Source organism: Synchiropus splendidus, chromosome 9 (genome assembly GCF_027744825.2).
Source record: "Synchiropus splendidus isolate RoL2022-P1 chromosome 9, RoL_Sspl_1.0, whole genome shotgun sequence".
Classification (NCBI taxonomy): domain Eukaryota; kingdom Metazoa; phylum Chordata; class Actinopteri; order Syngnathiformes; family Callionymidae; genus Synchiropus; species Synchiropus splendidus.
This window is the reverse complement of record NC_071342.1, coordinates 20,562,047-20,585,053: the sequence shown is the minus strand read 5'-3', so window position 1 is coordinate 20,585,053 and position 23,007 is coordinate 20,562,047. Positions and strand designations below refer to the sequence as shown.

At 43.6% G+C, this 23,007-nt stretch overlaps 1 protein-coding gene across 7 annotated transcripts in view; it reads left to right on the top strand.

Moving 5' to 3' along the window:
• The window catches only part of LOC128765279 (adhesion G protein-coupled receptor A1), a 205,080-nt gene that overhangs the window by 157,102 nt on the left and 24,971 nt on the right, over positions 1-23,007 (top strand). For all 7 annotated transcript variants that reach the window (XM_053875890.1, XM_053875889.1, XM_053875891.1 and 4 more), the window contains 2 exons: positions 11,371-11,498; positions 22,265-22,388. In XM_053875890.1, coding sequence (XP_053731865.1) covers positions 11,371-11,498; positions 22,265-22,388 — 252 coding nt within the window. The remainder of the gene's footprint in view (positions 1-11,370; positions 11,499-22,264; positions 22,389-23,007) is intronic.

Here is a 23,007-nt window from a genome sequence, read left to right as displayed (position 1 = left end):
TTCATTTTGAATTCCCGATAACCCTGCAACCCTCTGTGCCAGCGCGCCCAGATTATGGATGAGACCAAGTTTAATTGACTCTTATAATCTGATCTCAGCACAGGGAGGGCAGATTGTGGATTAAAATTGTGACTGCAACACAAACAGAGGATCATCTGCACAACAGAAACATGCTAATCCAGGAGACAGTATGCTGTGCTGTAATGCTGCTTGTAATGAATCGCTGCGGCGAAGAGCCGGGGACGCTGTCCCGCCACACAGACAGAGTAATAAAGTGACTGTGTAGCCGCGATGTAACACAGTAGCAGGAACGATAAGGACTGGCCTGGAGGAGTGGTGTTTGAAGCGGCTGCTCCTGTCCCAAAGTTGACACTCTGCTAATGGCTCGGCAACAAAGAGTACAACACGGAGGAGTCATTGGGATCGCGCCGCGAGCTACACCAGCGGCCGATCAGTCACTCTGACAGCCGGGTCAACGGGGGAATTGCAACTTTACAGTCGGCTTGTGTCGCTCATGACTCCCGTACAAAACTTACACACCAATGAGTGTCGAGGTCTTATGACACACTCATGCGTTTCCAGCAATATCTGAAGTGTTTTCAGGATGAGATGCTCTGGTGAGAAAATGACACTTTGATTGAAACAAATATCTGCAGCATGTTACGGGAAGACTTCTCACTTGAGTGAGTCTGGTTCTGTTCAGTGTTTCTGCTCGTGAGCGTCTCCTAGCAGAGGGTTGTTTTCACCGTGTCGCCAGTCTCTCACATGTTGTTTGGTTAACTAGCCTAGTCTAAACCCGAATCACTAGGCAACAAACAGATGGGGCAAGAACAAGAAGGTTAACATGGGCGCAGGTGTGGATGGGTGTTGGAGGCTCCTGAGGATACACAAGTGAGCCAGGTGAAAATGTACAAACTCCGCACTAACTATTGTGTTCACCATGCAACACGTATTCAATAGCCGATGCTCTTAAAGAACAATGCTTTTGTATTTCATTTTGTTTGACAAATTCTCAGAATATTGGTCAAATACACTATTTACACAGGGCCCCAAATGGATTTTCAAACTTGCTGTTCTTTGCTTTAATTGTTTGTGCCGTCTCAGCGCAGACAAGACAACTTCGCCCTGCTCTTCTTCCTAATTTGGGGCTTGTTTGCTAGTTCTCTTCATCATATTTTTTTTAAGAAAAACAAAATACCCAACTCCTAGATTGACCTATATTTTTGTCCTCGAATTCCCACTGATATTTTGAGTTCCACGGAAGACATGGCTATTAGCATACGTCTGTTAGTTTTCTGCCGTGCAGCCAGAGCTCATATAAACTGTACGTGCTTTGAGGCCAAGCTACTCTTCAGAGTTAGATTTTACCTCAAAGATTTACAGTGCTTACAATGCTTTAAAATGCTTTTTGAATATTATTATATAGTTATAATATAGTTATTATTTTTGGTTATGATTTTGTTGTAATATTTTTTTTCCATTCCGTTTTGTCCACCTATTCTGTACATTCATACATTTTCATCTCACCATTTGCACAACAGATTTTGTGATTTACACTTTAAGGAAACATCATCATTATGGTCACTCACATTGACACAATTCGCTGGCAGGGAAGGAAAGTGAAAAAGCTCCTCAGAGCTCTCCCTCGTCCCTCTTGCTATTTTTCTTTCCTCCAGTTCATGAAACAAAAGGACACTATCTCCGGCTGTTCCCTCTCCCTTCGCTGCTTCTTCTGCTTGAAGATGTTTTTAACCTTTATTTGTCCAGGTGAAGGTTTTGCTGAGCGAGCACACTCTATTCCAGTGTTGCCCTTCTTATACAGCTGTACATGCAGTCTCATATGATGGCCCATAAAACGCCGGTCGCCGAACAGCTGTGGCGGACAGTTTCCACAAAGCTGCTGCTGTTTGACCCCGAGGCAACAGAAGAGATCCACACAGACTCTGTCAGCACTTCTGCCCAGAACGCATCTCAGTTAATCCAAAATCTGCCTTGTTGTCTTGGGGCGGCCAATATTGGAAACATGCTCACTTTGTGTCACATCAGATGGAGCTTGACTGTTACAGCACGGCATCAGCTTATCTACCGTGTGCGGTCGGGATGTTTATTGATGCGTCTCAGAGGCAACTTATAGATTCTCCACGTCTTGTGTTGGGATAGATAGTAGCTACCTCTATAAACAACAACATGTTTACTAACACAACTGATGCATATATCAGTCAGCTTCCACTGGCCAGACATGGAAAAATAGTGAGACCATTTACATGGTTGAGTCCGCTCTGGTTCTGTATCAGATGGGTCTTTTGTCCACGTGAATGAAGCTGGATTCTGGAGGACGATGGATATGAAAATGATGGTATCATATGTGACGATCTCCAATGTAGTATTGTCTTTGCAGGGCATGTGCATTTTCCTCTACTTCTTTTCTTACAGTACACAAGATTGTATATATGAGGAATGCACCGATACTGGTACCAATACCCAATACCGGACTTGAGTACTTATAGAACAGCAATCAATACCACGAAACCACTTTACTGCAGCACACAGTTTTTGAATGTCACTTTATGACAACTTTGTCATCCACATACAAGAAAAACACACTGTGTAATGTTCAAATAATGATATAAATAGAAAAATAAAGTCACGGCAACCTTATGTGTAATGGTGTAAGTACTGTGTCTGGGTGAGTACTCTACTCTACTACACTACTGGTTTTAGAAAAAAAAACTGTTTTCGGCGCCTCTTTAATAGGCCTGGACAAAATAGAAATGGCAACCAATTTGTCCTGTAGAAGGTTGGCTTCCTAGGTCTATAGTTAAAGGGGCCTCATTTTTTGTTTTCTTTTTTGTCTGGAATGAAATCTCACATACATCATCATGGAGTAGCTTTGCATCGATGTAATGTTTGTGTTTACAAAATGGCTGCCTCTCTTGCAACGTTTCTAAGCTGGAAAACAACTGCATAAATGGCGGTTGAGCTGGGTCTGTTTGGTTTCAACCGATCAAAAATTGAAATCGCAGGAGCGTCTAGAGTAGCTGAAACAAACCTGTTTGTCAATGAAAGCAACACTCAAAACCCCATGGCTAGTGTTGGGTTGATGAGGTTTCATGAAACAGTGTCCTGATTTTCAGAGGCCACTAGATGGCTCTGTCTAAACCAAGGAGCACCATCTTGAATATATACTGTTCGCATGACATAAACCCGGCCCAGAAATCGTATACCAAGCCCCAGTGGAGGGTTTTTAGAGAGTGTGGATTAAGATGAAAAAAAAAAGCCGTGTAGAGCTGGTCAGATGTTTGTGAGGAGAAATCCAGAAGCGGCACCCACACATGGCCTTTATAAGTCCAGTGCTGGTTATATCTCCCATGAGGATTGTTGGCTTCCTTCCTTCCATCCTCACACACATTAATCCGCAGCCGCTGTCACATCTCATCGCGTCTAACTGCTCACAATATGCCCAGTGTGCTGCCGTTTTTAGCCACTCGTCTTATTCTCCCACAAACTTTTTGACCTTTACATGTTTCCTGTCGGTGCGGGCTCGTCGCGCCGTGGCTTCAGTGCCAACGGAGTGTGCTCTTAAAGTATATTCATCAGCTTACCGGCTAAAAAAAGCTCCAGCCGGATATCTTGCTGATGCTGTGGGCGATGTGTTTCATCACGGAGCCGCAATTATCACATTTTCCTTTGTCCTTCCATGACTCTGCTTGGAGGACAGAAAACCAACTTGGTAATTCGATGTAAATAAAGTGGCTTGGACGGTAGGTGTTTTGGAAGGTTGCTTTTTATTTCGCGTCTGCCGGCGGAGGGGAACCGCCGTCCTCTGTCTGCTCAGGATTCAGCGTCGTCTCTAGCCAAACAAGGTTACAGGGCAATGTTGTCGTCTCTATTTTGGTGCATTGGCTGCTGGTGGATGTTGCATCCATTTGCTTCCAGTCGCACGTCGAGTCTTGCACTGTGTGTAATTAGACACACGGGTTATTCACAGACCATAAAAGCACAGTTGACACAGCTTGCTCTGATTTTAACACTGAGTGTGTGCCAACTCTCCTCACTCCCAGCTGTTTCATTGACTTCACTTTCCTTCTCTCTTTCGCCGGCTTCACCCAGGAGGCCTATTGTTACTTAACGTTACAATGACACACGCGTAACTCCTTTCTGAGGAGAAAAATTGCGGAGCGCATTGTAAGTTCTCATTCATTTGAGTCATACAGAGAGCGACTTGATCTTGAGATTTCACTACTTTCATTGTATTAATATCATTTAAAATCAGAAGAGAATTTTAGTACAACTAATTTAGGTCAAAACAAATCGATTAAAATGAAAATAAATCACCAAAACCTACATCATTTTCCCTGTTGTTTCCCTTTCTTCACATAGTAAGTTTTTATTCTTTAACTGTATCATCAGGATTAAAAAAAAATAAAATAAAATTAATAAACAAAAGATGAATAAAAAAATGCTAATTAATAATGTTGAAACAAGTTGTTAAATGAATAAATGAATGATTATTTATGTGTTTATTATTTATTAAAGTGAATCTAAATCTGAATTTGCTATCAATGTAAAATAAAATTTCTTCCAATAAAATAAAATAAAATATCTGCTTTCAAAGAAGTCAGAACAAACTGGAATGATCGACTGACATTTTAATGTAATACAGAATTATTTGATGGTTGTTGAATCAGTTTTAGTGAGTTTTAGTCCAGGCCCCTGGAGGTACTGGCTCTTCCGTCTGGGTTGCCGACGCGGTAGAAAGGGCTTTTTTCTGTTTTGATTGACTTGCATTTCCTAGTTGATAACGTTCTTTGGTTATTCTGGTTTCTCACAGAGGTTTTTGTCGAGACCTGTGGGAGACGGGTCTGCTTGTTGCTTCAGTGCCCATTAGTTTCAGCCAAAAAGAGAGAAAAAAGACCAGCTTGACTGAGCAGAAAAGTATCCTACTGCTGGAAAATAGACCCGTCTCAGCTTTCAGCAGCATCAAAATAACAATTGCGGTCGCTGGTAAAATGCGGATGAAAACAATGTCCTTATGTGGCTTTCGCTGGCAAACAACAAAGACAAGAGCTGAAAGTTAAGACAGAAAAGTCAGCATTCCAATTAGACAAGAGAGAATCACTGATCTCAGCTTCTTATTCAGTCAAACTCGGTGCCCGCTCTTGTTAGAAGCCTCTTAACTTCTCAAACAAGGTGCTCCCGTCCCTTGCTGTCAGTCCCTCTCAGACGTCCTGTCATAGATTCGACGGGTCAGGTCTTGTCACCTCGGTGTCCAGGAGAGTGGAGCAGAAAATTGTCCTCGCTGTGTGTGTCCATCCCAATGAGCTGTGTTGTACGTCTCTGAGAAAATGTTGAGAGAGTTTGCGTCCGTGGACGATGATCAGCTCGCGACACTTCTAAAAGTTTTTCACCTGAATAACCCCAACAAGATACCAGAGGATCTGTGGTGGTTTAGAAAGAGAGCTTTTGAATCCAGTGTACATATACAGCACTTTCATTTGTTTGTTCTAAACTAAAAGGTCTTCTTCAATTCATCAGGAAATAGTGTTTTTCAAAGAGTATGCAAACAATACAAGACTATACTTTGCTTTGTTTTATAGTGACTGACACACTGGCAGGTGACTTCCGACACCCAGAGGAAGCCAGTGCCCTGCATTCAACCATCATTATTGGAAAACCTATCACCAGATAGACAAGTGAATTGCATCTCCAGTGTCCCGTCCTACTCTACTCAACTCACATGCAGCAGAACCTTTGAGGAAACTGACTAAACCAACAGAAACCAATCGATGTTGCATTACACTTTGCTGCTGAGATCGCTCTTTTGTTTCTGTTACGGAGATGCAACTTCCAAGACTTTGCGAGGTGCTGAGGTGTTTGTTACGGACCGACAAATTCCTTTTTTTTATCGTTGTTGCAATGTCTGACCTTCACTAGTCAGTGGGAATCTACAGGTTTGTGGCACTCATTCAATTTAATTGTCATGTTATATTATTCTATTTATAACATGACATACTGAAATGTACCCATCCTGTCAAGCAATGTTCCCGTCACTGATCACATCTATGCGTTCTTTACGTTGGTATTGCTGTTCACTAGTATATCCACCAGGGGGAGCAGCCCACAGTCAAAAGTTCATGACAATAACAAACTCTAAACATGGCGGAAGTATTGACAATGTACCTCACAAAAGAGGAAAATGGAGGCAGCGTTGTAGCAGGCGATTACCGGTGAGACGGCTAAATATATCACGACTGGAGGACGAAGAATTTCTGTCATTGTTATGTCTTTTGTGTCTCTTTAGAGCTACATATCGGGTAGTAACAACAACGCTGTTATCTGTGATACTGTTCCGTTTGGTCCATGTCCCTATGCCTTGTGGAAACATTCGAAAATACGAACGCAGAGCATGAAGAAGTCCATATTCCATATTGTGATCCAAATATAGCATTGAGCATAAATGTGCCTTTAGACTGCCTCCTCGACCTTCTGATGCTGAAGATGAAATCATATCAACAGAAGTGAATGTAATGAACAGAAAACATCGATTGATAGTTGACATTGATGTTCTTTATTTTCTGGTAGATTGTTGAGAGAAATGTTCGATACAAAGGTCAGAATGTCCAGTTTCATCCAGTTAACCCCTGCCATGACGCAGCCGACATGCTTTGCTGAGGTGGAACCAAAGTGTAGAACAAGACTAAAGTTAGAAAGTCAGGTAAAGCCCTTGTGTCAACTTACCAATCAGATAAACAGAGAAGATCCTGATGGACAGTGTGTTTTCCAATGTTTGGAGTCCAAACCAGGAACCATTGGAACTACAAAAAGACAGGTCAATGTCACTTTAGCTTCGACAGCTTCCTGCTGGGCTTTTTATTACCTCTCACTGGGAGCATGTTTGCATGTGTTCCCTCGTGGGCTTCCAATTTCCTCCCACGGTACCAAGTCACACAGGTTCAATTAACTATTTAACTAAATATTTTACTTTCCAACCAGCTGCAGGTGTTTTTGAAATTTCTCGAAACAGCCTCTTTGTCATTTGATTTTGCAGCTTTGTAACGGTTGGTGGACATGGGATCAGCTGTCTCCTGCAGTGACATGTTGCTGTGTCTTTCCATGGACCTGAAGTGTCACAAGCGAAAACGTCTTTAAATAGCTTGCGTACTCTGTCGGTCGTGAAGCTGCAGTGATGTAAACTGTCAGTACAGTATCGGCCTGTCGAGCCGCACGGCTTCTCTTTGCAGCGTGTAAACAAACAACGGGAGAAGTCCTCGGGCATACTCTGCACTTGTCACGTACATTGTTCTCCTAGAAAGTGGAAAAACAACTATTGTGTTCTCGCAGACGTGTTTGGTAAAGAACGCAACGAGCATCTCACATTGAATGGAGAGGACAAGAAAACTTCGTGACACTCTGGGCTATGACAAAGTGTGTATCAGACTGAGAGATGGCAAATTCCCTATTACGTTGTGACTACTTATCTAATGCATGGTAGAAAACATTTATATTTTTTCAGCAAAGGTGCCACCTACATTGGGACTTACACTAAGATTTTCCAGCTAGATTGTCGCAGCGTTACGGGGATTTTCCGCTGGTTTTGTCAATAGAATGAAGTATGACTCGCAATATCAGTGTGACGGTCGAGGAGGACTCTTTTAAGGACAACCGTCCACCTGCCATTCTCCTAAACCCGGGTGGTGGAGACACCCTCTACAGTGAGAGACATTCCTGGGGTGTACCCTGCACTGAATCCAATCCGTTGCTGGTTCCTCGGGAGATAAAGTACAGAGTAAAAACACATATGTACCACAATGACTGTTCCAATGAAAGCATATACTTCACCTGACTAAAGCACCACAACTAAAGCTCTGCTGCTGCTGGATTCTTAACTTCTCTAGATGGCGCTCACGCAAGGATTGCTATATTGTCATTTCAAAGGTCATTTTTCTGGTCGAACCCATGTTTCCAGCGGCGACACCAAGGGGTTGGAGACCCATGACCCACCACCTATGTAGGCTTCTACCCACATATTTCACAAGATTTTAAGCTTTTAAGCTTAAGACAAACACTTCTCCAAATCGGTTGAAATTGTTGGTTCAATGCGTGTGTTTCAATATTGAAACTCAAAGTGAAAGAAAGCTCCACTGGGCCTTACTGTTATTAAAATATCTCTTGTTATTTATCGCAAAAGGTTTGTTTTAACACCTTGTCACATTCCTTCATTTGGGTTAATTGAAGCTACAAAATAAAAAAAAAGGCAAATCCAAAGCCTGTTTCTGAAGTCACAATTATTCAGCAAGGTTGTTCATTACCAGAGAGTGCTTGAACGTCTTAAGGCAACATCAGAGTGGTTATTGCTCAAACTGTCAAGGAAGCCAAAACATTCCACATTATCATACTGATGAATTCTTCTCTGCTTTAAGCACAGAGGAAATCTTCATTAGACTCGGTGATGAGGGCGGCAGGTTGAGTGTCTCCACCACACACTCTCCTCCTCTACATTTCCCCAGCGTGCTGTCCTAAAAAACCTTCTTTCCGTGCAGCCCGTCCGCCGCTCCACACGGCTTTGCTTAAAAGTGCTCCGTTGAAGGTTGTGACCTCTCACAGACTCATCAGCCTTTGGGTAAACACGATGAGCGAATATCCCACTTGGCTACTCAGGGAGACGAGGATGGAGTTAGACAGCGTGGATGTGGATTATTCTCACTGATGTAAACTCACACACAGCCAGCAGGGGTTATGGAGATCAACCTGGCTTTATTTAGCAATGACAACATTGAAGCGTGACGTCACCGCCGGCGCTACACCTGCTCCTACACTTGCCGGCGGCCTTCGGTGCTCTACGGTTGGAGATCAGCTTTCACTTTGGTTTAGTCTCTCGGAGGCAGTGCTGTACATTAAATAACAATCTGTTGTCTCATTGAGTCAGTGGCAGGACAAAGGATACATGGAGAGTTTTCATTCCCACCACAGGCCTCCCCCATGGAGCATCATCTTCTTGATGCTGTCATGGCTACTCAAGGTTGGACCCAAGTGCAAAGTGTACTGGTCGACAGAAGGCTCGGAGACGAGAGTGATTTAAGAATTTAATAAACACCTTCCTTCTTCTTCTGCCGCTTATCCGGAGTCGGGTCACGGAGGCAGCATTCGGAGCAAGGAAGCCCAAACTTCCCGATCCGCGCAAACCTCCTCCAGCTCTTCCCGGGGGATCCCGAGGTGTTCCCAGGCCAGACCGGCGACTCTCCAGCGAGTCCTGGGTCTTCCCCGGGGTCTCCTCCCGGTAGGACATGCCCGGAACACCTCCCCAGGGAGGCGTCCAGGGGGCATCCGGATCAGATATAATAAACAATGACGAGATAATATACAGATGAACAAGTAAGGAGAACAAAAGGTGCTGGAACCAGAACGTGGACCGGGAACTACACATCAGGGCTGGGGAAGAACCTGAAACAGAAAGAAGGCAAATTACAATCAAGCCTAAATAACTAGGAGAACGCGAAAGCACTCTGAGATAAGCTCACGAGGCCCAATAAACGAAAAGCACTCAGTGGTGGAACACACACACACACAAGGATATAACTATGTCAATGAGAAACGAAAAGTCGGAAATTCAAGTGAATGCATCAAGAGAGTTTTCTTTGTCTTGGAAGAGTTTACCGTGAGGAACGCGAAGAAACCATCTGGCGACACAAGTTACCGTTGAGGGGTTGATATCCGTGGAAGGCTTGATCATGAAATGCACCCCAGCTGTGCCACTCGGAAAGCTGGAGGGAAAGAAGGAAAAGGAAACGCTGGAACAACTGGGAGTAACCAAAATAAAAGCATGAGAAAACACAGAACAGATAATGCCAAAATAGACGAACAAAGTACAGACTCAGGATTCATGTTTTTGGAATAAAGGCATCCTGACAAGAAGCAGATCTCAAGCTCATGTTTAGTCTGACTAAATCCCTGTGACTTGTTGAAAAGCAGCTATGGGTTGCTAGTTCATTGGACGGGTTACACAGTCTGAACTCTGTGAGACACCAGGTGATGGAGGGAGCTCATGTAGTGGCTGCCTCCCACACACATCTGAGAGAGGCCCTGTGACTTGACGACAAACGTCCCCCAGGATTAAAATTCGACTTCTGAAGTTGGTCCGTGATGACTCATCGAGTTGCTGATTCAATTAGCTCAGTGAATCTTTGAACTCAGATGACTCAGCACGCTGTACAAACTCATGAACTAGTAAATACAATTGCTGTCTCCCACACATTTCATTGGGTCCTCTGAGGAGGCAACAAATGGGACACTCACACTTCGACTTCTCCGACCAATCAGAACGAGAGATGTACGTTGACCGTGGAAAGTGACACACGAAAGTTGGTTGAGATTTTGTGACACCGTGGTCGTGCTTTCCTCATGCTTAAGTCCACTCACATATATTATATGTATATTATATTATATATACATATATATATTCACATAACTGACATTTTTTAATGGCATTCTAAATGCCTTAAATTTGTGCTGCATTTATTTGCGTACAAGTAACATCTGACTTACGACCTGCTCGACTTACGTCCACCTGTACTTACGACCGCAGCCAGCTGATGCCAACTGATGCTTTTTTTTTTTTTAATTCAATGTCTGACAACGCGTACGACAGTTACGGCAGCACAGTATCCCAGCATCTCACTCTCACACAGTGATCTACCACTACAGTAGGACCTATAAGCCTCGGCTATTTTGAATGGCATTTACGTTCAATCCGATTTACGACCAGTTGGAGTCGGAACCGATCCATCAGTTGTAAGTCGGATGTGACGTGTATTACGTTATCAGCAGTAGTAGTAGTAATAGTAGCTGGGATTGGTTCCAGCCCTCCAAAAAAACGGTCTATTCAAAAATGTGTGTATGAAAAGCATGGATTTGGTCTCCACAAAGCATGAAGGCATACAGCTTCCTGAAGAGCTGCATGAGTCACAGCCATGATGATTCCAGATGAATAAATTACAAAGCGCATTGGCTGTGATGGTGATAGGACTTTATGAGCATCCGGAAACAATGTCTTAGCAACTTTATTCTTCTCTATCAGGGCAGTTGTTTCCCAAAGTCATTTCGGCTAAGGACGTCAGCGAAAAATCCCAAAATATAAATGCAACCGCGGAATATTGTCAGTCTTTTATGCTGATTTGGGCAGCTCTTAGATGCTGGTTTCTATTTTGCTTGCGCAGCTCATCTGAACACTATAGCATGCCAGTGCATATGTGAAGCTCATCATCTCTGTGTTTGGATTCTCGCAAAATATTTCACCAAGCAAGTTTGCGCAGCGATTTTTTTGATCGGTCTTCATTCTCTCTGATCTTGTGTCTCTCACTGTTTTCGTCCTAGGATCTGAAGAAGGTGCTTCCATTCCCCCCGTATCCTGGGGAGTTCTTGCACCCGGTCGTGTATGCCTGCACGGCGGTCATGTTGCTCTGCCTCTTTGCCTCCATCATCACCTACATAGTTCACCACAGGTATGTCTGCACCTCCACGGTTGCTTGTCTCTTCCAACTTCGACTTACTGGAGCAAATAGTTGCTCTGGCATGTAAAAAAAATAAAATAGAAAAACTTTGAACACTGCCATCCAAAGAGCTAGAGGTTGAATATCAAAAGAAGAAAGTGTGTAGACGGCCCTTGAGCAAAAGCTGAGTTGCACATTTCTGTCCTGGGAAGTGTTGTTAGTGTTGCTAATTGTCCATTTAAATTATTTATTAATGTGTTTTTCAGTCCATTATTTAATGCCTTAAGGCCGTGTTTGGCCCGGTAACCATTATTGGTGGCCCTTGAACAAATGCAAAGGCCTGCCACCTTGGTCGCTAACATGTTATGTGTGTCTTCAATACCTCGCAAGCCTCCCATTTCTAATCCCCATCAGGCTACTAGAGTGGCGATAGGAGCAGGTGAAGACCCAGAAGCAGGAACACTTTGCCACGATTAAAAGTCAGTGACTTCTAAATAATGAAGAAAGCAAACTCAGTTGCAAAGGTATTTCAAAACTCCAAAGGTAACCCACCTTGAAATCAAAACAGAATCCAAAAGTACCAAAAAAAGAGACGACGACGCTGTCCAATGGTCGTCATGGAAACAATGGCCAGGATCTAAGACTGGCAAATCTGACAAGCGATAGCACAAGAATGTGGCAGTTATCCTTCGACGTAAAACGCAACCGTAGACCAATCCACAACCGTCCTCGTGCAAAACAGTTGACACTAGCTAGTGCGCCCTCCAGTCTGACACACCTCAGCGTGCTTGCCAACCTTGAGTGGGGTGCATAACGCTGCGGTTTTTATCCACAATCTGAGCGCATGTATTCTGATTCCGAGGTGGAATCTTGGCTGCTAGCATGACTATCAAATTCAGAAAACACGTGTGCACATGGCTGTCAACGCAAACATAATCCACCTCTCTTGATCCGAGCGAAATGTCATAGGGAACATGGAGAATGAGGTCAGTATTTTGATTCAGATCAAGAGGTCAATCCAAACATGGCTAGTGACCAACAGCGATGTTGACTGAAGCTAAGATCCAGGATCACATTCAATAACACAACTTGTCATTAGTTAGCCTCATTTTTCAGGTTGTGACGCGAGTTTAAAGTCAATATTTGGTTTCTTGCAGATTATTTCTCTCCTTCCCCAAAGGATTTCATTTCAAAGTTCTGAAAGTGACCTCATGTTAAACTGGACTATTCAGACGACCCAAGGTTGTGTAACCAAGAGAGTGAGTCAGCAGCCCACTAAGACTTTCTCCAAAGGCTCGACGTGGCGACAAATAGCATTTACCATTAAGTCCGCCGCTGGCCATCAGAACAGCTTGAGAAATATCCCCTAAAGGCTCATGGGAGCGGTTAGTCTTCCCAACTTTTTCGTTAAGACCCAAGCTGTTACACTGGCCTCTCTAACAACCCCTCCAACAGATGCTGATCTCCCCAATCCTCACCTTCTTACCTTCGCAGTTGACTGTTTCCCAGGCGTACGTGTGCCGACTGCGGCGTGACTCAGAGGCTTTAGGCGAGCGGAGAGCACCGCAGCCCATCTGACTAAGAGGATGCAAACGCACACCGCCATCTGTGCGTGTGTGTGTTTGAGTGTGCGCTCCAGCTTTTCACCTAAGTGTAGGCTTGTAATAGATTTCTGAGGGGTACTTAGGACCTCTTTGTTCCTGCGCCATGTGGCGCTGGTGTTTTTCGCTCACCAGCTTCTGTCTCTTCTCTTTCGGTTCATCTGCTGCTGTAGACGGAGCCGCTCTGGTTTATCGCAGCGTGTCATTTCATCACGGCTCCTCGTCCGTGCCGCTCATGTGGTATTACAGCTGTTGCGCTCCAATATAAAGGAGCGCCACATTTCTTGTGGTCATTTTCACTCCATAAACCTCCATTCTTCATGATCCTTAAAAGACATGCTGGTTTGTTTTTGGAAATAAAATGAAGATGAGTTTTTGAGGGAAAGCTGGAGAGATGCAGAGTGAAGAGGAGGACACATGTATGTGAATGAGTGGGAGGCGCGCGGTGAAGATATAGGGAAGTAAAACAGGCCAAATGTTTGGGGTCCATCACAGGTTTTGTGAGATATACTGAGGTTTAGGTTGAGGAATTAATGTAGAGGATCTTGTGGAGAGGTTAGGAGATAAAGTCGAGCGGCCTGGAGGGTTGGAGAGACAGAGGAAGACGAAGAGGTTGACCAACTGTGAGGTTCATTAAAGTGGTTTATGAGGACATGAAGATGACCAGAGGAAGATCACTCTTGGTTGAGGAGGAAGACTTGCTATAAGCAACCCCTGATGGGAGCTGCAAGAAGAACGACATAAAGTAACCGTAGACTTTAATTGTTGCACAGGAATTGTTCCAAGTGTCAATTTTAGATAGATAGATAGATAGATAGATACTTTATTGATCTCTGATTTTAAAATCTTTATTGATTTTATGTCGGAAGTTGGAGTTGTTTTTGGACTAAAAGCTTCTTGTTGAGAGGAAATCTCCAGAGGAGCTCAATGGGGCTTCATGAAACAGGGACCTCGTCTTTGGAGCCCACTAGATGGCGCTCTCCACTCTAAAATATTTGTATTAGAACAATAATGAAACCTCACTCCTTTTCTAATAAGAGAACACCACCTACTAAAAATGAGGACACTGTTTCATGAAGCCTCACATGAGCTATCAGTTGGCATACCACTTTCACTAAGTAGTCCAAAGCAATTTTATGATTTCTAAAAACAAAAAAAAAAGTTAAGAATGGCAGAATCACTGCTACCGTACTCGTCTGATGGCTCTACTCTGAGTCTCTTCTCTCTACTTTGGTAAATCAAGAGGCTTGTCTTTCAGCTGAGCTCTTTCCTCATCCAGACAGGACGACTCAGCGTCTTCCCAACTTAAACACTCGTCTTACGTTGAGCATCTTTCAGTCCCACATATGTCGTAGTCCTCCATCGAAGACGTCGCCCGAGGGACAGCTTTCAGTGGCGCTCTCATTTACACCACCTCCTTCTCACCTCGCTCCCGGCACCCGCCCACCAGCAGCACGTCTCTGTTTAGTAACACTTGACTTGTGTCGTATCACTCCAGCTGACTGAGAGGATCAACCGTGAAACATTAAGAGCTGTGTGTGAGTATCATTGGGCAGGGTGTGAGGCAGACTGTTCCACCGTCTGATTCTGCTCCGTCTCGCCAGTCGGACACCCAAACGTCATATTGTTTGTTTCTTAAGGCGCATTCCTCTTACAGTTCACTGTCCTCATTTGGTCGAGCGCCAAACTGCGGCGAAATCAGTACGACCCAGGGATTTGTAATTAGTTTCGATTGTGGTTTTTCATTAAGCGCTTGTTTATTTATTTATTTATTTTATTTTCCCCCCGCTCGGTTGAGTCCTTTGTTTCCCTCAGGCTGTCAAAAACCGAGCAGTCATGTTTGAAATTAACCTCTGAGGCGTCGTCTTTGGCTGGCGTGACCTGTTCGGGGAAGCTGTGTTGAGCGGTGGTTGAAATTCAGCCTGTCCTCGCGCCACCGTGCGACATTGTCTTTGCTAAACTTGTGATTTAGTTATCCGGCGATTTAAAATAAATCTCTTGAGTGATGTATGGAATCACTGAGGTGTTTTATCGACAGAGATTGGCTGCTTGGGAGCTGAAATGGCAACTTCTGCCAGGCCATTATTGTGAAGAGATACTTCCTTTCCAAGGCCCCCAAAAGACAGATGAGGGCGTACAGTGACAGCTTTTTGGTTGAACACCCATCCTTGAGAAATTGTTCCCACGAAGTCTGATAAGAGGTTTGAACCCCAGACTGAAGGGTGAAGGTGATGGAGAAGGCCAGGTTTGAAACGGATGACAATGGCTGCATCTTTATCTAGTCTGGGGCTTTGCAACTTTTGTTCTTCTGCTAATGTTTCAAAGCATATATTCACATCACTAACTTGTTTTCTTTTTTTTTGGGGGGGGGGCATTTATATGAATATTACGTTATCAGTAAGGTGACCCTTTAAATGATACCTTGGGTTGTGACCTCACCAAGGATTTTGTGTTCTCCAAAATGTTCCTCTCTGCTTGATATGAATGGGATTTTGGCCTCTAACTGACTTGGCCCCCCATTTTGCTGCTCTGTCTGCTCCCCTTCACTCAGAATACAGCTAGTTTGACTGATAGCTAGTTGACAACCTGTGGTGTTTTTGACCCCTTGGTATGCTCCTGGATAGGACCCTGCTGCCTTTGCTGTTGCAGTTGAGAGCCCAGAATCTAATGTCTGGATGAAGACCAGAGCATATCAAGACCATGGAGCAGGGTCAAGACCAAGTCCAAGTCCGAAACTTGTTCATTTCCTTCATGAATCACACCTTTCAATTCAAATTGCTTCAACGCCCTGAAAGTTTTATAGAGACATGTTCATCTGTTCAGTTATTCTGTTTATAGACAGAGACCTCCAACATATGGTGTATAATGTGGAGCCACTGCTCCTCCACATTGAGAGGAACCAGCTGAGGTGGCTCGGGCATCTGATCCGAATGCCCCCTGGACGCCTCCCTGGGGAGGTGTTCCGGGCATGTCCTACCGGGAGGAGACCCCGGGGAAGACCCAGGACTCGCTGGAGAGATGATGTCTCTGGTCTGGCCTGGGAACGCCTCGGGATCCCCGGGAGGAGCTGGAGGAGGTTTGTGCAGATCGGGAAGTTTGGGCTTCCTTGCTCCGAATGCTGCCTCCGCGACCTGACTCTGGATAAGCGTCAGAAGAAGGTGAAGGTGTGGAATTAATGCTGCATTTACATTCCATTACTTCATTACATTATGCTGCATTTAAAGTCACTGTGAGAGGTCTATTCTTCCCCACGTCCCCTGATGTAAACAAGGTTTATTAATGGGAAAAAGGTAGCATTCAGGAGGTGGTTTAAATAAAGAGAAAAAAAACTAAATTGGGAATTTAATACATTGGATTTTTTTTAAATAACACAGCAGCTATGGTCTGGACTGGTCTCAACAAAAATTCCAGCGGACATCATGGCAGAAGCCGGAGCGAGACCGAATGAAGTTTATTACAAGGCAATACGAAACTACAAAACACAAGCAACCACTCACTCAGTCGCAACAGATACTAGGCTTAGTCAAGCTAGAGAGTCACACATCGCTAGCAACTGAGCAGAAACCTTTATAGAACCTGGCTCATGCTACATGACTAATATAAGTAATAACGTAATATAAGTAATTTTGATTTGTAATTTTTAAAATTTTAATTATCTTGTAGCTACTAGTGGGCTCTCAAAGAAGATGAAATATCACGATGTTGATAAAGCAGATTTCAAGAAAGTAAAAGAAACAAAAAAAAACATTGAATTGTCCTCGATTTTACCAGACTTGATTTGCATTTTATAGTGTAATCCATTTTAACTGATGGTATCTGCTCATCATTGCACCACGCTGGTGCAGATGTCAGCAGATGTTCAGCCGTATCAATCATTAAAACAAGTCAAGAAGAAAGCCACAGCCGCAGTCATTTCCTCAGGAGTCCACCCTTGACGTTGCAAGACGTCTCGCCCAGTTTGGTCCTCCAATGAGGAAACTGCTGCACTGAAGTTTCTCCTTGCGTAATGTGTCATTTTACACTGTCAAGACTTTTATTGGCAGTTACAGCCGGCTCTGCAGCGCTTGCTGGGTGATAGCTGGGATCCGGAGAGTGGACAGTTTTATTCCGGCCCCTTCTGGGACACGGGGATGTGGAGGGTTGCCAGGTTAATGTACTTGACCCAATGAAAGCCCAGAGCAGAGCCTATGAAAACCTTCTTCCAAGGAGGCCGGGCGGCTGATTTATGGCCGCGCTGCTGTACTGGACTGAAGCTGCAGCAGCTCCGACTCCCAACACCCCTCCTCTTCCTCCTTTAGCGCGGCCCCAGACACGCCTCATAGCTCACTGCTGAGCCGACGCTTCATCTACAGTTGACTCACGTGCTGCTGGGGCTCCACTCCTCCATTTCTGGGAGCCAGACTCAGTGCGCGTGGATTATGTGATTTGAAAAAGTGACTATTGGCTCGAAGTGGATACACAGACGAGGAATTAGACGCCTCCATGGACAGTTAATTTACACAGTAAAGGTATATAGCCGAGGATCAGTGCAGAAAATGAAAGTGTCGGAGAGCTGCGAGTGTTTGGACTTGCTCCATACATGTGTTTAGCTGCAAGCTCTCACACACCACACTGAGCTGTTGGCATTGAACCACAGACAAAATTTGAAAAAAAAAAAAAAACCTGACACAGTGTTTGGCTTACGTTCTTTTCACATGAGGGGAATCTCTTTTTGCAGCGTAGAACCTGTCCAGGCTGCTGTTTCCCTGGGTTCACATGAAGGTGCACTAATTGTGAACCCAGTATTTATTTATTTCATGTAATAAGCTTATTTGAAAATTATTTAATTTTACTTAATTTAACATTTAATTTTTTTTTGTTTTTCACATTTTAAATGACTTTTTTGTCATCATTAGAAAATGTACACAGAAATTTAAAAATGATTTTTTTATTTTGATAAAATAAAATAATGTACTAAATACAGTTTTTCATAATTTTAATGTAACAATTCTTCATCATTTCATATATTTTATTTTTTACTATTACACAATTTTTGTTCATTTGTTTTTAGAAATATTCTTTCATTCTTTCATTCATGTACTAAATCACAATTTGTAGTTATTTCAACACATTTTTTATACAGTATTTTACATACTTTTTCCTGTCAACTGACTCTTGCATCTCATCATGGTCATCATAAATATTTGCCGAGTCAGAGACAGCTCTTTGTGTGCTGACAGAAATGAGGACCCAGAAGGGGAAAATTCTTTATATAGGAATGGAAGGATGAAGGTGGTTGGCAAATTGAACTGTAGAGTTTGTTGCTATCAACAGAGAAATGAAGCTCTTGCTCGCCAAACAAACAATATTTTTCTTAATGCTGAAATGACCTTTTCAAAAGAAGCATAAAACCTGACAATGTCAAGCTGTTTCACCAAGAAGTTCTCATCCAGATTTGGTCTGATAGCGCTCTGAGTTACGCCATCCCAATATCCAGAAAGGAATACTCCAATACTCGTATCATTCTCCGGCGTATGAAAGAGCCAGAGCAAGACGTCGATATCTTTCCATGGTTTGACCTATTTAGCCAATTCCCCATAAGCTGGTGGGAAATTGGTGAATATGTGGGTTAAGTGCTTTGCCTTGGGCTGCGGAACCGTCCATTTTTCATAAAGCAGATATGAGGCAACAGTTCATATTATGAGAACTTCCATTGGACAAGCCAACTGGGAACAATCCTATTTTATTTCATCACCACACCGGCAGTAACTTCCCTTTGTGCGTTGGACGTGTAGCAGTGTGCACGGATCCGTCCGTGACTCACTCCTCTGAAAGCCCTTCGCCCGCGGTCCACCGTTCTGGAGTGAAGATAGCATTTCTGACACAATAGGATTAAAATAATACTTTTCTTCTTTAATGCTGCAATATCTGTCATGAAGTGAGTGTAAGTCCCGACCTCTTGATCACAACAGTCTTTGAAAAGTGACTTTTGTTGTCAGTACATTTGAAAGCTTTCCTCGGAACAGGTCTAGCTTCGGAACTTAAAAGCCTTCTGCGTCTCTCCCTGGTTAATGTCAAAGAATATTATTCTGACGTTTCATTTTCATGAGTGGAATGAAGAAACCGTCCTAATGACATGAAAAAAAATATGAAGAACAACCCATTGAATTTGGATTCCGCTGCGAGAAGGGCGAGCAGACGGAGAAAGACAAGCAACCTGTGTGGAGTTAGAGCTGCTGTACTTCATAGAAGAGGAGAATAGTTCGATGAAGTTCATGGTGTTTGAAGTGAGGGCACCACAGCGCTACAGTGCGGCGAAAATACAAGCTCTGAACTCATCTCTGTGATCATTCTGGAGCTTTGTGTTGGTGGTGACTAGACTAGTAAGATCCGGGTCAGATCAGTTTGGGGTTGGAGAGCTAGAGTCCTGCCACACTGTCTAAGCTCTCCACACCAGCACCAGCACCACAGCAGTCTTGAGTGCTGCTTGGTCAGTTCACTGTGGCGGACATGATTCGTCTGGATGGTTTAGGGGAACAAAGTTTTGACACTGGATGTTTCCAATAGTCCTCCTCTAACCCCTTCTACACCGACAAACTGACTGAGGTCAAAAGTCCCTCTATAGGGGGCGCAGACGCTTCAAATAATCCAGTATTCACCCTTACACCCGTACTACAGTAAGCACCACCAACTACACTACTGTGTTGGGGAGCTCCTCAGAGGATTGTAGCAGCTGAAGAACGAAAGTGTTTTACTTTGCTCTAACCCAAAAAGATTGTTATGAACAGATAGACTTTAAGTCTTTCTAAACGCTCCCCTGCATCAGGGTGTTCCTGCTTGTTGCCTCCAGGACGACAGCATTAGACACAGCTGTGTATATATATTTTTTCTCTCTCTGCTCGTGTTTTCCTCTTTGTTTCTGGAAGCAATTAGAAAAATAATAATAAATAGAGTTAAAGGTGGATGTTAGTAAACAGCATTTGTCCTGCAGACACTCGGGAGCTACCTTGTCTTAAAGTTGTTTGTTAACATCTAAAAGATACTGTTTAATTCTTCCCCCCGAATCCCCTGCTGCAGTTACTCTTTCCCACTAAACTCAACCTGGGATTGGGAAATTCAAGTGGACGGAAGTCAGAGACTCGCCTTTCCAGCTTTGGTGCGTCGGGGTGGGGAGACTTAGAGACTAAGCGCAGACGGAGATCCTCAAGGAAGTTTCACATATTGTGGCGAGAAGCAGTCATTGGTTGTGGATGACAAGGAAAGATCTGGGAGCCACTAGTGCAACCCAGGTCTGAGCAACCTGGGGCTTCCTCAGGTGCGGGTGCATTGTGGTAAATGGCTGAAACACCCTATGAACTCTGGGTATGCTACCAGTGATGTGTCGCACCCCATCTGAACCCATAGCCAACCTAGTTACAATGCTCCATAACTGCGGTCAGTCTATAACACCTAGTCCTAGGATGTCCTTTCATCCCCTTTAGCTGTGTGTTGCTATTGTGATTTGAGTTAGCAATGACATTTCAAATGCTACAACGTATCGAGTTATGGCAATAATACTGGATTAGATATGTGATGAGTAGCTATGGATAGGGCCATGAATGGGTCATGAAACAGTGTCCTGATTTTCAGAGGCCACCAGATGGCACTGTCTTCTGTACAATGTGAAGAATTCAATGAAACCTCGCATCATTTCTTAACCGAGACCGCCACCTAGTGGCCTCTAGCCATTGACTCATTATGACGTATAAATGAGTCCACATCGGCCAAGAATGGACACGTCTCCATGGATATGAACCGTTGTGCCACATAGAATGAATTGAAAGTGGTGAGCAATTCGAAGCGCATTTGTGAGTCATGGTTCCACACAAGTCCTTTGATCCGGCCAGTCGCTCTCCTTAATAACAGAGCTGTGTCTGTTCCTCCATGCTTGAGTTGGTGTAGCCAGTAAAGCGGTGGCGCATCATTGTTCTATTTCGGGAAATCAACCACCGCAAACAATTTGCCTTTCCGCTCCTCAATGGTACTCACGACTTCTAAAAGTATGTTTCCATTTAGTGGCGCACAAAAAAGATTCAGCCTCATTTAACTCTAAATGACGAGTGCCTAACTCCGTTTTAAAAAAGGGGTCTGCAGTTCAAGGCCACTCACATCAGTTTAATAATTGCTCTACTGAAAGTTTTTCAAATTGAAAATGTATTTCTGTCTCGAAAGCTCTGGCTGTTGACGCTGACACTCTTCAGACTCCGTCTTCTGGGAGAGAGGCATTACAGAGAGGTGGTTATTTTTGCCTCTTCCAAAAAATGTGCAAGCTCATCATCACATTACTCACTTTGCCAGAACACACTGCGCGCCAGTGTTTTAGGAATATATTTTGAAATGTATTCCTAGTCTTTCCATCACGGTTGGAATTTCCTTTTTTCTTTACTTTGGTCACTGAAAAGTCATGTTTTGAGCCTCAGCTTTTGCACTCTTGCCGTAATTTCTGAGCCAGAAACGCACTAAGCTTATCAGTGTATATATTATTTTCTGAATATTTCTTGTCTGTTTATGCTTTTTATTATTATTTTTAAATAATTCCGGTTATTTTTCTGTCATGTTTATGACTTTAATTTAATAGATATTACATTTATATCACTATTGCCATTGTTGATGTTTTTGATGACTTTTAATTCAAAACCATGTATTGTTTTTCACAATGAATTTTTAATACAGCTATTGCAGTATCTGGCAGCTCTAGGACTATGGAGGAATGTGGTACCAAGGAGAAACCTGAGGGTTCATGGTTCCTGCAAGCTATATCCTGGTGTTACCACCTGCCGCTGGATCATAAGTTTCTGTGGACTATCACGAGGAGAACATTCGAGAAAAATTCATTTGTCCGCGGAGCAAAGACATTTCTTTATCTTCCATTCATTTCCAGGCTCTTCATGCTCTCTCCATATTTGCTCCTTAATATTAGTGTCATTTTACTGCCACTTGTCTTTGCTTTACTTGAACACTTAAACAGCGACTCTTGACTCTATAAAACTGTAGCAAAGGCAGTCTGAAGTGAAACAGCGCTGTATGCTTGTAAAAATCGTTTAATGTCTCCGTTTGGTTCATGTTGCCTGGAACCTGAATGAAAAGTGCATTGACGATTAAACAAAAAGCAATGTTCCTTTTAACAACACCAACCATCTCTATTTCTGTTCCTGCCAGCGCAATCCGCATCAGTCGTAAGGGATGGCATATGCTCCTCAACTTCTGCTTCCACACGGCTCTGACCTTCGCTGTGTTTGCCGGCGGCATCAATCGAATCAAATACCCCATCATCTGTCAAGCAGTAAGTGCATTCCGTTTTCATCCGTCGTGCTCTCGCAGCCTGTCAGAAGAGTGATTAGAAATGTCTGCCGCGGTGTCAGCCACATGGGGCGCCGCCACCAGGACCTCAGCTGACCTGGCTGAAGGTGTCTTTCACGCTTTAGCCGTGTCCACCGTCCGGTCGCTGTTGTGGAAAGTGGAGAGACCTTGATGTGCCACGTTTTTCCTTTGATCTCCCCGTTATTTAAATGTGAAAAAAGGTTTCGTACGGGAATGATTTTGCAGCAACGTAAATGCTGACTGTTCTATGCTTGGGATGTTGAACATGGTGTGGAAGTGTGAAAAAAAATAACTTAATGGCATATCTCATGTGTCTTTGAGCTTCGTCATTGTGAAGCTCATGATCGCGAGACACTCGTCATGAAACAGTCTTGGAGGGTTGATGAAACAGTGTCCATATTTTCAGAGGCCACTAGGTGGCGCTCTTGGTTTAGAAATGATGTGAGGCTTCATTGAATTCGTTGTTCAAGTCCTAACATTATACAGCAGACAGTGCCATCTGGTGGCCTCTGAAAACCAGGTCACTGTTTCATGACACCTCACCTACCCTTCAATACTGTGTCATGAAACCTCATCGACCT